General features: G+C 28.6%; 1 protein-coding gene across 3 annotated transcripts in view; it reads left to right on the top strand.

The window, feature by feature from the left end:
• Positions 1-17,190, top strand: part of LOC126739495 (discoidin domain-containing receptor 2-like) — a 93,755-nt gene that overhangs the window by 58,429 nt on the left and 18,136 nt on the right. For all 3 annotated transcript variants that reach the window (XM_050445197.1, XM_050445199.1, XM_050445198.1), the window contains exons 7-11: positions 1,590-1,729; positions 8,164-8,371; positions 9,499-9,631; positions 9,865-10,078; positions 16,953-17,046. In XM_050445197.1, the coding sequence (XP_050301154.1) occupies positions 1,590-1,729; positions 8,164-8,371; positions 9,499-9,631; positions 9,865-10,078; positions 16,953-17,046 (789 nt within the window). The remainder of the gene's footprint in view (positions 1-1,589; positions 1,730-8,163; positions 8,372-9,498; positions 9,632-9,864; positions 10,079-16,952; positions 17,047-17,190) is intronic.

The raw sequence follows: 17,190 nt of genomic DNA, 5'->3' as shown, positions 1-17,190 counted from the left end.
TGTGGCCCTTGTATTAGACTCGAATGATGTATTATCGTAAGATCCTTAGACGTCCAGGCAGGCAGCTACTAACATCACTTTAATTTCCAGAGTCTTCCCTACCTTAGTTACGAGCCTTTGCAGCGCCGTCTCTATTGATTTTCTTGCGGTGTAAGGACATTGGTCTTGTAGCTTAGAGTTTTAAATCAACGCTTCATCCCTGATGTTTCTGTTGAGCAGTATCTTTAAAAGAAGAGACAGAAGACTTATTGGTCTAAAAGATTTGGCTTGATAATAGTCAGTTTTTTCGGGCTTGGGTATAAAAGCAACACGTACCGATCTCCATATCATAAAGAAATACTTGATGAACCCCTCAAACGTTAATTTGTTAAGGATAACCCATAAATTCCTATGAAACTATCAGGCTTTCAGGACTTAGACATTTTTTAACATGCTTTTATATTAGCTCGGGTTGTATCTAGGTTTGTATGTAATGGAATTGTTGAGGTTAATTTTTTACTGGTTTCTAAAAGTCTGATTAACTTGAAACTTTAGACACGCATCAAGAATTGATGACAACTCATAAATAGTTGACAATAGACTAATTGTCATATTCAATATATTGAAAACCTTACGCTTTTTACTATAATTTTAATTATTCTGTTATAACTTAAATTATTTTATGATTTTTATTTCAAGTAATTAATTATGATTGATTGTCTGACCTTCTACTACTGTAATAAAAACTATCTGTAATACAAAATTTTTTTGTACTTTTTAGTTCGATTAGCAAAAAGACCATGTTCCTTTAGTTTTTTTAACTAATATTTTTAATAAAATATGTACTAAATAAATACTTTTGCACTCACTAAGTGGAAAAAACTGGAAAAAATCGAACGGCTTAATTAAAGTTTAGTTGTTAAAATCATCTTAATATTCAGATTACTGTCGCTAAGATGTAGCGTATTAGTCGAGTTGCGAGTCGTAGTCGCGGTCTAAGTGAGGAATTGCTTACGACTTACTCTACTCTTTCTGATTCGGGCCTCTCTCCAGAATCCTGCTGGTCAAATAATTGTTTAAGATTCGCATTACACAATAGAGTTAAGTTATTTTTGGAGAAAGTGTTTAAGACAGGTCGCAAGTCTCAGTCATTCGTTATTCGTTGGATAAAGATAAACAGTAAATAAATACAGTCCACTAGTAACCTCCAGTGGGTACCTCTATTTGGGGAAGAATTCAGAAAATAATTCTTCCCCAAATAATTATTTCAAGACAAACTCCCCACGAATTAATTAATCCAAAGTTATTAAACAACAAAGTATTTTAATAAATTTGAAGCCCTTTACTTTTATCCCGCTATTTGCATATCTTTACTCCCTAAAGGAAAATAGTACAAAAATTAATTATCTTAAATTTATATTTTATAAATTTTCTTCTACGATTTACCGTTAAGCCAGAACAGCTAATTAAAAGATGGCAAGGAGAGATGACTGCAACTCACAACAATGGCTGTATGGATTTTTTAGACTTATAAACCTTTTTGTTATTATATATAATTTTTTGAACGTTACTTGTCATTTTTATGCTCTAACAAAAATTTTTTCTTTAAGGTTATGAATGGATCGGTTGGCGAAATGACACTAACGGATGGGCTGGTTTACCGTTAGAAATATTGTTTGAATTTGACAAAATTAGAAATTTTTCAGCCGCACATTTATACACCAATAATTTATTTACAAAGGATGTACAGGTAACTATAATTGATAAAACCTTTTAAATATTGTTTTCAGATAGCAATACGTTAATTTAATCAGCTTAGAGAGAAAAAAATCTATACTTTTCCTAAAAAGTAGGAGATTATTTTTATTCTAACCGAGACGCAAATAGATAAAAATTAGGTTTTTTCCTGATTTCAACACAAACAAACTTTCATGTTACTGAATTTAATTTAGGGGCGATTCGATAAAAAATAAAACTACGTTTTTATCAGTTTAGATTATATACACCCTTTAAATTAATGCTTAAATATTTTATGATTTCCAAGTTGATATTATAGGTTTTTACGGATTTTGAGCTAATGAGCATTTATTGAAAATTATTGTGGACATTTCATAATATTTCTAGTGTTTGCTTTAAAAAAAAATTATATGCTTAAAATGGGTATAAAAATAAACATGCTATTAGTTGTATTTTTATCAATATATTTTTTTACGTTTTATGCAATTTTTTATTAACGAATGTTTGAATTATTGCTAGCATTTGGCGTGGGGATAAATATTTTATTAAGCTCTAAGTTTTGAACGTTTTTATTTTAAATTTAGTACGACATTTCCGTTGGGAAATATCTCCAACCATTCCATGTATAAATTGAGGGGCTTGAGGCAACAGGGTACATAAGCCACATTTTACTGAAAATCAAGATTTCTTTATCATTTAATTGGACTTTAAAGGCTACAAGCCATTTTCAAAGTAATTTAATAATAACCCAAATTATTTTCTTGTCTATGTAAAACATATTGGATATATCCAGTCAACAACAAAGCGTCCATACAATTTGTCTGAAAGTCATTTTAGTTCAAATGACTATGACAAACAGAAATTACCATCCAACTGATAGTGACCTTAAATGACTACCTGCAGCTAATATAACGATTACCAAACAAAATTATTTTTCTCAAAAAATCTCAAAAAAGAATTTTTTGGGTGTCCAATACCCAATTTGTGTAAAAAACACTATAATTAAATAGTAAATTTAACTTAACTAAAGAAGAAGCTAACAGCTAAATACATATTAAAGAGAAACTTGTTGCTATCCGAAAAAATTTAATTGTTGGATTGGCCTTCCCGATCACCTGATTTGAACCCTATAGAAAATCTTCTTATGATGTCTGCAAAACGTCTGTGTTTTTTTTGTTGGTGATATAACATATGGGAGAACTTTTGATTTCTCTTGTGAACAAGGACATTTTTTTTTATAAGAAAAATAATGAGGTTTGTTTTTCTAAATGTTATCAATAGCGAGGTTTTTTTTTACGTTTTTCCGTCAATATTCTCGCATATTCTCTAAAAATTCATCACAGTACTTACTAGGATTATTATAAATGACAAGTAAATAAATATACGTTTATTTGTTAACATCTCAATCACTTACATCACCCTAATATGCAAAGGCAATAACTTAATTGAGTTTTGAGTTTTTTAATGCTTCGTTATTGTTTTCGATACATAAATTTCGAAACCAATCCTCTGATCTTTCTTTAAGTTCCTTAACTTCTGTATTCCATTTTAGACGCTGATCAAAATGAATACCTAAATATTTCATGCTGCTTGTCTCTGGAATATTTATTTATTGATTTACTTGGACCTAATTCTATTCTAATTTTTTTTTGTATACAGTGAAACTTACGTATTTTGTTTCATCAATTTTCAAAAAGTCCCTTTCTGCTTCAGTTCTTAGAATGTTCCTATATAGAGTATTACGGTGTCATCTCATAACTTATAGTTTATCCTATGATAAATAAATGTAAAAGAATGTTTATGGTTACCGAAGAAAATCTATGTTTTTATCCAAGAAGTTGAGTTTTTATGTAGATTCTAATTTGCTCAATTTTTTCCCATTTTATGCTCTTTTTAAAGCAATAGGCATAAGCTTTAAATACCTTTAAAACATTTAGAGCAATTTGGAGACACCCAAGGACACGAACAAATTTTAAAAATGCTTTAATTATGTTATTTAAAGGCATTTTAAAATAATTTAGAGCAATTTCCAGGTTCCTGGTATAAAAAAAATACGTAAGAGGATTTTAAATGTAATTTAAAAATTTCTAGAGTAGTTTGGAAAGATCTAAAAGCCTGGAATAAAATAAAAATTATTTACTTGATTATATTTTAGAGATTTTTATTATTATTATATTTATATTTATATTATTATAGAGATAATTTATTTTTTTAGAGACATTATATTTTAGAGATTTTGAGAGTAGTTTTTAAAAACCTAATAGCCTGAAATAAAATAAAAATTTACTTTAATTAGAGGCATTTGGGAGAACTTTAAAGTAATTTAAAAACACCCGAGTTTTTGGAATAAGACAATTTTTACTTAGGGGCTTTTGCGTATAATTTCAAAATGTTTAATCAATTTTTAAGACCGACAAAACTAAAATAAAATAAAAATTTACTTTACTTACAGGCATTAGGGTATAACTTAAAGATTCATAGATCAATTGTGAAATCCAAGATCCTAGAATAAAATAAAAATTTACTTTACTTAGAGGTTTCTAGGCATAATTTAAAGATTCGTAGAGTAATTTGTAAGGACCCAAGAACCTGGAATAAAATCCAAATTTTATAGCGGCCGTAGAGGTATTTGAGCGTAATTTTGAAAACTGTAGAGCAATTAAAAGAAACTCAAGTTTCTGTAATAAGGTAAAAAATCTTCAGGGCTGTGTAATTCAGTGATTCTGTAAAGACCTAGAGCCAGAAATAAAATAAAAATTTATTTAGTTAGAGGCCTTTAGGTGTAAGATTTTTTAAATATTCTTATAGCGATTTGGAGAAACTCAAGGGCCTGAACTAAGACCAATAATACTTTACTTAGAGGCATCTAGGTATAACTTAAAGATTCTTAGAGCAATTTGAAGAAACTCAGGAGCCTGGAATAAAATTAAGATTTACTTTACTTAGAAGCCTTTAAGTGTAGCAATAGCTTTAAATACCTTAAATCCTTTAGACTAATTCGGAGACATCGCACAACATGAAATAGGATCAAAGATGCTTTACGTCTAGGCTTTATTGAATTTTAAAGTTTATGTCATTTAGAGGCGTTTTGGGTGTAATCTACACATTTTTGGAGCAGTTCGAAAAGCTACAATAAAATCAAATCAAATAAATAATTAAGGATTTTTTACTCAAGAGAGGCACTTTAGTAAATTTTAGAGAGGTTGAGAGCAATTTGGAAAAACATAAAAACCCGGAGTAAAGTAAAAATTTACTTTACTAAAAAGTATTTGAGCATAATTTAGAAAACTTTAGAGAAACTGAAAGACATCCAAGTTTCTGAAATAATGCGAAAAAATCTTTACTAGAGGAATTTAGGTCTAATTTAAAGACTTTTAGAGCAATTTGGAAAAGCCTAGGAACCGGGAAAAGAATTAAAATCTATTTGACTCATAGGCTTTTTGTTCCTTAGTTTCTGTATTCCATTTTAGTCGCTGATCAAAATGAATACCTAAATATTTCATGGTGCTTGTCTCTGGAATATTTATTTATTGATTTACTTGGACCTAATTCTATTCTAAGTTTTTTTTGTATAAAGTGAACCTTACGTATTTTGTTTCATCAATTTTCAAAAAGTCCCTTTCTGCTTCAGTTCTTGGAATGTTCCAAGGTTTTCCTAATAGAGTATTACGGTGTCAACTCATAACTTATAGTTTATCCTATGATAGATAAATGTAAAAGAATGTTTATGGTTATCGAACAAAATCTATGTTTTTATCCAAGAAGTTGAGTTTTCATGTAGATTCTAATTTGCTCAATTTTTTCCCATTTTATGCTTTTTTACAGCAATAGGCATGAGCTTTAAATACCTTTAAAACATTTAGAGCAATTCGGAGATACCCAAGGACTCGAACAAATTTTAAAAATGCTTTAATTATGTTATTTAAAGACATTTTAAGATAATTTAGAGCAATTTCCAAGTTCCTGGAATAAAATTTTAAAAAAATTCTTAGAGGATTTTAAATGAACAGAAGCAATGATTTTGTACACGGAATAATATTGGAAAAAAATAAGGTTTTTACAAGCAATTTGGATTATGTAAAATAAGGATTTTTCAGCGAGTTTCATATTGATAATGTCAGGATGTTGTTGTTAGTTCACACTTAGTAATGGTTGGAAATACTGCCCAACTACAATACTGTACAACAACGACATGTTGATTTAAATACCAATGTCTATTACTGTTAAAAAAAAAATTATAATTTTTCAATATCATCGATGTTGACGTCACTTATGAGTCATTTTAGAGTCTTTAAACTTATGATAAAATTAGATTTAGTTTTAATTCTTTTTCTCTTTATTTTACTGCCATCCAGTGGAAAATCAGTTTTCAAATTTTGGGAGAACGATACTTGAGAAAGCGATCCACGCTTAGTGAGATACCCTATATAGATTCAATAGCTTAGAAAATACCAGTTTTCACTTTTTTGTAAATGAGTGCAAGAGGACAAACAATTAATTAAAAATAATGATTTTAGGAGTAAAGATCACCTACTTAAAAATATCGATTCTTGGTAGCATGATAAGCGTTTGCACATACTATGAATATAATTTATATATAATTGAACAGAATCCCTATTAAAAAATTTTCTATTGATGACCGCATGTTTTCATAAAAAAAAAATGAAATCACTTAAAGGTATATTGTTATTATTAATGCAATTCTCTGTGATTTTGTTCCTGTTTTTACTGGTTCAAAGATAAATATTTCTAACTGATTCGTTTTGAAAATTTTCTAAGACACAAGGAAATCTTCGTTTGCTTCTTAAACCCATTTTATATTTCAAAAGGTTACAAAAACAGAAGAAATGCGTAATTTACTTTATATATGCCGACAAAAGCTTAGCGCAACAAATCTGATACAGGCAACACCGCATCCAAAACATCCCTTAAAAGACAAAATAAATTAGTTTTCTTTTACAAGATAAAAACACCGTATGTAAGACCGTATATATTATGTACATGCGCTAGCTAAAAATCCGTATATCAAAATATAGGTCAAAAATTGTCATCCTGGCAAAAAGTGGCGATATTTACTAGGCATAAAAAACATGTAATATGACATAAACATACATGATATTTTGATACTTGTCGCTTTTAGTTTATGTAATATTAAATACATATAATATATTAAGTGTTTTTGTTTGAAGAAGTTCAAGTCACTTAATTTTATTTTATTTTGTTTGTATTGTAAGTACAAAAGTTATAGGAATTTAGTCTAAAGAATAAAACAAAAACAATAATGATATTTATCAAAAATTCAACATAGGTTGGCATCGATATATATGATTTTTTATGATCACTGAAGAGATAATATCTAGTAATTCTTTTTGCAAATACCAACTTTCGAGTCATTTTTTTAGATAAACTTTATATAAGAGAAGAAAATTTATGTATATTTTGTTTTGTAATAGAAATACATAATTAGCCGGAGGACAAAAAGAAAAGTTAGCATTTGCAGAAATTTTAAAATTTACTGCACTAATAAACGTTATATTTATTTCACGATTTAAAATAATAAATAATAAATATTTGTGTGATTTTTAGTCTTATAAAGAAAATAAGTTTTTTTTTATTTCTTGCTCAATAAATCGTTAAAGTTATGGTAGATATTATTATTTCCATAGTAATAAAAGATACAAATTTACAGATATTTCAAACTTGAAAGTAAATAAAATGCACGAATATTTTTTTTCATCGAGAAAATCTATGTATTCAAAATAAACAAGCAATATACATTTTATCGTTTTATCTATTGTTAACTACTGAAAACACTATTGAGATAATAATTTTTTAATTTTTTAGCGAACAAGAGTAGAGCATTATTCTTACTAATACAAAATGCCAAAATGTTAATATCCCTAAGGTCATAAATGCTTTATTTATCTCAAATGGAACGCTAATACTATTTATGTCTTATTAAAATGTCAAATATTTATTAAATAACTTATGATTGACGTTAAATTGCATACAGTCCTTTCGTAAAATATTATTAAGCCTCTTATTTGCTTTTAATTTAAAAAATCCTTTCATCTTTCACTTGCCAAATACAACAAGTTAATACCAACCAACATCCACTACTAAAGCCAAGCCAGCAACTAGTTACAGCGGCTTAAATCAAATTTAAACTATGAAATCTTGGCAACCGCAGGATAGCTTTGCAGTGGTTTCTGCTGCGCTAACATTTTCTTACGTCAAAAAGTAATCTTACGTGCTTTTGGCGGCAATATTAGCAGAGATTACGTTGTTTTGTACATTTTCCAAGTAAACGACATAGTTCCAAAAGAAAATTTGATTTTGAGAAATTTTAGATGCTTAGGAAACAATTTGAAGACCCTCTTTAGTATATTTAGAACCTCTCACTTAAAACAAGCCGAAAATTTAATGAATCTTTTACTATTTTTTTAGGTATTTTCAAGAGCAAGAATTTTTTTTAGCCAAAACGGTAATAAATTTAACCCGGAGCCAGTACATTTTTCTTATATGCCCGATTTAGTTATGGAACATTCCAGGAATGTTACCATTAAACTCCATCAGAGAATAGGAAAATTTTTAAAGATGCAACTTTACTTTGCCAGCAGATGGATTTTACTAAGCGAAATCACTTTTGATTCGAGTAAGTTTAATTAAATTATTTTTATATAAATTTAAAGTGTATTAAAAATATATATATCTGTTTCATGCCATTATGTCGAAAACATAATTTGCGTAAATGGAAATGTTTATTTTATCGACAAATGTGGGTTATTGGTAAAAATGAATTTCATTTCAACCAAACGAATTATTGTTTATTTTAAATTAAAATTTTCATGCCTGAATTAATAGATATAAATAATTTAGGCATTTAATGCATATTCCCTACGTCTATGATGAATATTCATTGAATTTATTCAAAACATATTTTTTTGAATTATTCATTATTCTTTTATAACGAACAATAATAATTTTATCTTATTTTAACAGTTAATATTGAAATTGTTTATTAAACTTTACAGCCAATCCCAAGAGCAAACAGAAAAATAGGGGTTGGTTTTAATGGCATGCAAAAAGAAAACTATACAGTATAGCTCTTTTAATAATTTTGATTTTTTTTTAATTTCTCACTCATTGCTAGCTAGAAATAATTATTAGCATTCCATTACATTACATTACATATTATATTACATTTTACAATCTTTATATATATCTTTTTAAGTTTTGTTAGATTTTGGACTGTAAAAAAAAACCAACAAAGTTGTAGTTCATTGTTTACAAAATGTCTAATTTAATAAAAAAACTACAATAGAAAGTATGCTGGTGATGTTTATTATTAAATTAAATAATTTTAATTTTGGAATTTGAAAAAGAACAATAGCCTTAATTAATAGAAAAGACAAAAAACATATACGTTTTAATAATTAAATTGCTTTATCTAGCTCTTGTAAAAATTTAGATACGCGCTAATACGCTTCTAACTCATTTGTCAATATTCTCTTGAGGTGAATTTCTCAGGCTGCTAATATGACAAAAATAAATTTTAGAATAATTTGAGCATTACCTCGATGAGTACTTAATGAGTGTTTTTTTGACCGGATCCTCTGTTTTGTCAATGGGATTGTCAGATAAATGTGCTGGTCAATTTTCAGCTATATTTTTTTTCATTTCAAATTCATGAGCTACTCTAATTAAGGAGGTAGATAATTTTGCATGTTGATAAAATCTTTACAAACTTTATTTTTGTTAAAAATACTTGCAATATTGCAGCTGTCGTAAGCACAAATTTCTCTTATGATGGAGCAACGGAGTTTGAGAGTACTTTGCCAGACTTTAGCAGCAAGGAATACGCCATACAAAGGGATGAAGTGAAAAGTGGGGTTGATAAAAGTGATTCTGCACGGTAAGAGGTATACACTTCCGTCCAAACCAAGTTCTTGGGTGCGGAAATCAATATATTAGTTTGAAATAACGAATCTAATTCATAAGTTGAAACGAGAACACTACTGTTTTTCTCTATTATCTACAGTATTATTAATACATATCATGTTGAATAATAACAAATGGGTATTTCGGCGCCCAAGAAAGAAATTTGCTTATGTCTATATTTTATAATTATTTTTGTTTAAATTTTAGAAATGCTATTCAATTTCAAGACTCTTTGCCAAGAGGAAATCGTGGTCCTAGCCAACAAGAAGAGCATACAAGTTATATAGGTTTTATTATAGGCATGTTGATGGTAACTATTTTAATATTGGCAGCTTCAATTGCTTTAATTATATTAAGGAATCATAGAAACCGAGTTTCATTGAGCGATTTGCCAGAAACTGCAAACGATGGAGATGAAAAAGTAAGTACTTCAGTACAAATGTTTTTAAAGATAAACATGAATGATTTTAAATGCTTTCAAAAGCACGCTGCAAACAAAATATACCAAAGCTTTTAAATATATTTTAAATCCCCTTTAAATAAATGCATGAATTTTCAGGGATTTTTTCCTTTTACTAACGTTTTTTGTAAAAGAACTGTAGACCCCAGGGAAATTTTTTGCTTATGGTTTTTTTTTAAGAGCGTATTTAAGCCTTAAAATTAAACTTATACAAGGTGTCCCATAAGAAATAGTCAGTAATTAAAAAGACTATTACAATAAAGATTAAATAAATTTACTTTTTTACTGAAGTGTTTTATCTATGTTTAATCGCTGTGAAGATATATGAGTTAGTAAAATTCGACTAACTTAAATTGGTTGTAAAAAATAATAATCAGGAATACCAGCAAAGCTATTCAGCATCATTCGGTCTCATTGTATGTTAATAAACTACTTAGTCTTTGACTTCAAATTATATACCACCTCCCTATTTTTAATAAATATTGAACAATGATTTATTCCATTTAAGAAAGGGTAAAAATAGCAAAATTGTTGTACCAAAGTTGTAAGTTACTACTGCCTGATTGTTCACAACTTTACATCTAGATAGAAATATTAATGAGAAGCATGTGGCTAAGTTGATAAAAAAATAATGAATACAATGGAGCTTTATATCCGCTGTAATGGATATTAAGAAAATCGATCAGTTAGAAGTGAAGCCGGATAAATCCCAATTTTGGGACATGTAGCACTTGACAACACCCAAAGCACCTACGGGCTTCGGCTACGGGCTCTTCATAAACAATTACCAAAGATAATAAATTTTACATTAAGTCCTTGGACCTCAATCAAAAAACGTGGTCCTTATTTTAAAAAAGAATTCGTATTATCGACAGCTGCTTCTATAGTGTTAACTCTAACCCCGTAAATGTAAAATTTACTTTAATTTTTTTTAAATTAAATTTAATTTTATAAATTAAATTTTTTACTTCAAATTTTAAAAAAATTAAAATATAGCATAAATAACATAATTTATAGTATAAGAAACCTTGAAAAATAGCCGTTTAATTAAATATGTAAAATGAATTCAGAAAAACTAGTTACTTATTTTAAATATCATTAACTAAGCTGATTAATTGACACAGCTTTGCATTAGAATATTTGGTAATTACTTTTGGTATTAATTACAAGTTCTGTTAATTTTTCAATAACAGTCGTACGAGATTAATAATAATACCCACTTTTCTTATACCTGTTAAAACCTGTTTCTTCCTATTGCTTACTGTGACGCTTACTTTAACTCCCTAATCTTCAAAATCACAATAACTATCAAATCACTTAATTCTTGATGTTTCACTCGCTAATATTGGTGATGGTAATATCATGACGACGTCTTCTTCAGGAACAGGGGACTAATCTAGAATGTCTAGAAATAATTTGTTTTGTCTGTTTTATGTTAGAACGTTATGAATTATTCTTTGTTAAAAGAATACATATAAATCACTTTTCCGGAGTAAATTATACTTAATTTCCGCTTGATCATTTATATCTAGCGGTTCATCAAAAGCGTCAATTTTACTTAAATTGGTAAATTTTAAACTAATATCTTCACTATTATTGCTATCAGAGCTTTTTGGTTTAACAGCTTCTTTTTTAATCATCTTTTGCATATTTGACCGTCTTTCTAATGGTCCTAGAAGTCTTGTTAAGGCTTTCCTTTTTGCGGTCTTCAGCAAGTTCTTCTTATATGTTTTTAAATATGGTAATCGTTAAAATTTTTGTTTTTTTATTATGTTTTTTGTAATAGCTTTAGGATAAGGACAGAGGCTAGGTAAAAATTTCTTTTTTTGCAAATAAATGACTCAAAATGCATTTTATGAAAAAAATAACACCATTTTTTAAAAAGAACTGTACTTGTATTTTTTTGTGAATTGCCACTGTAAAAGTGCGAAATTACAAATACAGAAGAAACTGTGGTAACTTACGGCATGCGAATTTAAATTTTTGTACATTATCTGTATAAATGCTAAATTTTGTTCATGTATATAACTATAAAAAAAGTTTTATTTAAAATTAAATGCTATACAAAATATTATAATTAATATACCGTGATTCAAACACTACAGAATATTAATTTGTCTTAAAAAATATTAATTTTTTTTTTAATTTTTAAACTTATCTGTAGTCTTCTCTTTTTAATTGTTGATATCATTGTCGTTATTATGCATTTATCTCTGTTCAAATTCAAGTTCGTCGTGATTATCATAACTGTCTGCTATATCAATATATTCATTTTCTTGGTTCACCCTACCCAACATACTACTAGGCAGTTCAAACTCAAGTGGAGTATCTTCAGTATTAATTCTAGCGTCCAATAGCGGAGTAAAAACGCCGGTGAAATGTTTCAAAATTTTTTTTGAGCGTAGAACCAAATGTGACCTATGTAGTCACATTTGGTTCTACAGTTGGTATCCAGAATTTTATTGGTCATCTAAAATGTCAATTCACGACATCCTCAGTTGGGCTGACTCATTTTATAACAAAAAATTCGTAAAAAATTACGGATTTATAAAAACTTACTTTTTAACATATAATTTGCGATATCTTTACAGGTGTTCCAAGTATTGAAATATTTTTTTTTATTTAAAAGAATACACTCTTACCGTTCCAATAGTGTATTTAAAGCTTTTAAGATCATCTCTATTTTTTATGAAAATAACTAAGAAATGTGGTAATTATCTTTCCGGCATTGCTTTTTTCAGTAATCGAAAAACTTTTTTGTTTTAAGGAATTTTTATATACTTTCACCGAATGAAATGTAGCCACGTATCCAAAAAAGTTTTCAGAAAAAAAGTTATGCTCTATACTTTTTGAGATATTTAAATTTTAAATTTCAAATAAGGCGCGGCCGACCGAGTGAAACGCGACTGCATCTCGGGACGGGCAACAATAATACGACAAGGCGATGCGATGTTTAACTAGAAATAAAAACGTTCTCCTTATGGAACGTGTTTTTAATTTTAAAAGTCTTAGTGGAAGAACATAAATTATTATTATTAACTAATTACTACATAAGAAATATAATATAAGTGTAGAATATTTTCCTTTCAAAAGTGCCTAAAAACAATAAAATATTATTACTTAAAATTTTTTGCTTAAGATTTTTTTTGGTTTACCTTGCATTTAATATAAGTCAGATTCCGAATCTGTATCTTCACTTATAATTATTGTGTTCGAGCAAGATTTACATTTGCACTCAGCACAGCATTTTAATCCCTGAGTAACACAAATACAGTTTTTATCTGAGCAACGAATAGACAAAAGCTTTCTTAAATTATCTGGCACAGAATCTTGGATTGTTAAAACAGGTGTCCAAAAATTGTCCTCTAATATCCAGCCGTACTTACTGGGATCTTCCAAATTTTATTCAGATTGAAAGTTGCGATTTTTCCTTTTTAAAATATCAGCTGCGTTATGTAAAATTAATTGCACATTACTGTTTTCGATCCTACAATAATTTTCCTTGTTTGCATTATCCGATTCATCTGAAAAATACTCTTCTTGTTTCTGTGATGTTTGTGGAGATTTTTTAATTTTATTTTTTATGGCATGAATATTTCTTTACGATATGTAGTGAGTATAGCAACTTTTGTGGTATTTGGCATCGAAAGCAAACAAATCTTCGAAGCCACATAATTTTGATATCATTATTATATCATTTTTCTGTCTCGCTGGCTCAATTATTTTTAATTGCGTATTTTTTCCAAAATCTATAAAGGAAAATAGAAAAAAAAATTGGTAAAAAAACTGTTAAGGTTAAGGTCTTATAGCTGTACTAGAAACTAGAACATAAAAAAATATAACTAAACACTAAACCATAAGCGGAATCAATGCTAATTTGAGATTGCAAACTGCTGTGAAATTCTCCCAAATATCAACGATTTTTGTACGAATTTTGCCTTATTTTACATTCGAATGAATTAGAAAATCCTCTATTTAAATTAGAAAATAGGGCCTCTCTGGACTCGCAAAATCAACCAAATGAACCCACAGTAACCTTAAACAATCCTGACTACCATACCAAGTCTGACATAAAACGTTTAATACAGTAGGATAACTTGTCAATTTGATACTTTTAGGTTTGAGTAAAAAATTGTATCGAGTGGCCATAAACACGGTTTAAATTATTATCAGTTCGTTTAGTTTTATTACCTTGTTTGAAATAAAATTTTACTCACCTGTTTGTACCAAAGCTAACTTTTCCTTTTTTTGCTTAATTTTTCTAGGTCCAGTTTTGTTACAAATTAAGCACGACATGCTTCTTATATCAAATGAACCAGTGTTACTTTTAGTGGTTTTAAAGCAAACAATTTCCTTGTCGGTTGTACTAGTGCTGGCAGAAGCAATATTTGTATTACTAGTATATGTTTTTCGGAAGCTTTTATGAAACTTAATTTTTAAAGTTCTATCTAAAATAGCTTGCTTCCTTTCTAAAACGTGTAGTCCACATGTGTCCAGTCTTTTCTCAGCAGCATTACACATGGTTTCTAGGCCCTGTTTTGTCGGTTTATGAACCAGCGATTCGTCTTGTAATCCATCAATTGATTTTCCACACAAAATGCACTCCATAAGAATGAATGTCTTTAAAACTATTAGTTAAAATAAATATAACTAATACTATAAATTACACAATACGTATAATATATTTTATGTATACTTACTTCACAGACAATTTTTGGCACAAAAATAATTTTTGCATAAACTCCTCAATTTCAGTAAATAAATACGCTAAACTTTCCCTTCAATTAGTCGATAGTTAATAGTATCTAATAGCTACAAAATATTTCTTGTTACATCTGTTCGTATTCGGTATATCGCGGTTCCTCTATTGAGGCGAGGAGTCGGCGCGGCTTGTTTTTAACTTTAATTATTACGTAAACTATTAGTTTTAACAACCTGCATTCTTTTTAGAAAACTTACACAAACACTTTACTTTACTTTACCCGCAGGATGTATAGTAAAATTTTCAGAAATAAAAAAGTTTTTCGATTGCTGAAAAAAGCAATGCACAAATAATGATTAACGACATTCTTATCTAGTTTACTCAAAATATAAAAATGATCTTTGAGACTTGTGATACACTGTTGCAACCGCTAGAGTGTTTTCTTTCCAACAAACAAAAATATGTTTAAATACTGGGAATACTTTTGAAATTATTGCGAGTTATATGGTAAAAAGTAAGATTTACAAGTACAACAAAAAGAAGCGTCTTTTGCCGGCGAATTTACTCCGCTAATAGAAAATACTAGGCACAAGAGTATAATATTTGACAATAAACAATTTGAGTGTACAAAGTACACGAAATGTAATAAAGAGACTAAACACACATATGTCTTTTTTCCCTAGTTTTATTAAAATTTAAACAAATATTTAACAGTTATTGCAAATTTAGTTATTGCAAAACTAAGTCTTGGGTTAATAAATTTTTCACCTGTTTTTTTACAGTAAGTATATTTTATTTAATTTATAAAATTACTGGTTTACAAACATCTACGATAAAAAAAAATTGTATAGCGGTCGACTTTAAAAAAATTCAATTTTTTCGGGAAAAAGAAAAACGCCGAAAAGTAGTTAAGTTTTATAAAAATCAAATTTTTTTTCTGAAAATTAAAATTTCAAAATTGAAAAATCGTTTTTTTGTGTTTTTCTTGGAAATTTTAATCCTTCGTTGTAATGTGGTTTTTACCAAAGTTTTAGATCTAATCTTTTTTTATTTGACTTCCACCCCTATTGGTTTTAAATTTTTCTTGAGTAGTATATGTATTTTTTTCGTAGGTATAAATTTTTCACTTGCTTCAATAAAAAAATCAGCTGTTAGGGTTAATCTAGCCACGGCGGCCACTGTATCATAATGTCGTCTCAAAATATTTTAATTACTTTTTTAATGAATTTTTACTTCATAGATGTATATGTAACTCTCGTAAGAAGCTTTAAATAAATAAATTGACACATTTTGCTACAATACAACTGAAAAATTAATAAAATATTAATAACTTGCCTATTTGTTTAGAAGATTTAATTGGTTAGAAATGATATTTGGAATATCAATTAAAATCACAACAGCGCTGTGAAAATTTCATATTAATTTTTTAAATATAATTTATTATTTAATTTTTCACTTTTATTGTACACACAATTATTTGAAATTTCTTACTTTCTCCAACAATCGTTCTTTAGAACTTAACTACGAAGGGTATAGTAATGTATTATTCATATAATTTATTGAGTAAACACTGTCAATACTTAATATTAGATAAAAATGTTTATTGTCGACAAAATAAGGGTTTAAAAAAAACAAAAGCGTAGCGACCATCATTAAATCCAATTTAAAACAATTGCATTGCATGTCGCTGTACCAAAACAATCTACTTAACCGCAAAAATGCCACATTCTGACCCGAAACGAGCCTCACTATACAATTATGACTGCTCCGACACGCAAATTTTCGATGTAAGGGCACCTTACCACATCCAGAGATAAGATTATTGGTGCAATAGCTAAGTTAACCTGGGCCGTTTCGTTATCTTAACAGCATTTTGCCTCCCGTACCGGAAATTAACACGCTTTGCTCCGGGAGACGATAAGGCCAAAATACGTGTATTGTTGTGTTTAAGAACGCTCATATTTAAGAGAAGAATGGACGGGAATATGCCCTGTTTTTAACCTTCTGGTTATTGTCTGAGGATTGGGGAACAGTTAAGCTTTAACCCGTTTAAACTTGTTTTTGTTCGGACTTGACGATGTTAAGGGAATCGCGAAAATGTTGTGTAAGTAAAGAAAATATTTTTTGTTTTAGGTAACAATAGATGCGGAAAACAAAGAAATTTACTCGAACAATGCTTCCTCGTACTACAGTCAACAAGTGATTGTTAAATGTCCAAATTATACCGGTAAGATACATTTATTTGCATGTAAAAACTAATCAGGGCTATTAAATATCAAGGTATAAGTAATTGGTTGCCAAGTATATTAATGGAATTTAGACAAATTTGACCTAATTGTTCGAAAACCCGCCATGCGAAGGCGGTAAAACC

Source organism: Anthonomus grandis, chromosome 8, assembly GCF_022605725.1.
Source record: "Anthonomus grandis grandis chromosome 8, icAntGran1.3, whole genome shotgun sequence".
NCBI classification, from domain to species: Eukaryota; Metazoa; Arthropoda; class Insecta; order Coleoptera; family Curculionidae; genus Anthonomus; species Anthonomus grandis.
Note: the sequence above shows the minus strand (reverse complement) of the source record. Positions and strands in the feature narration are given on the sequence as shown.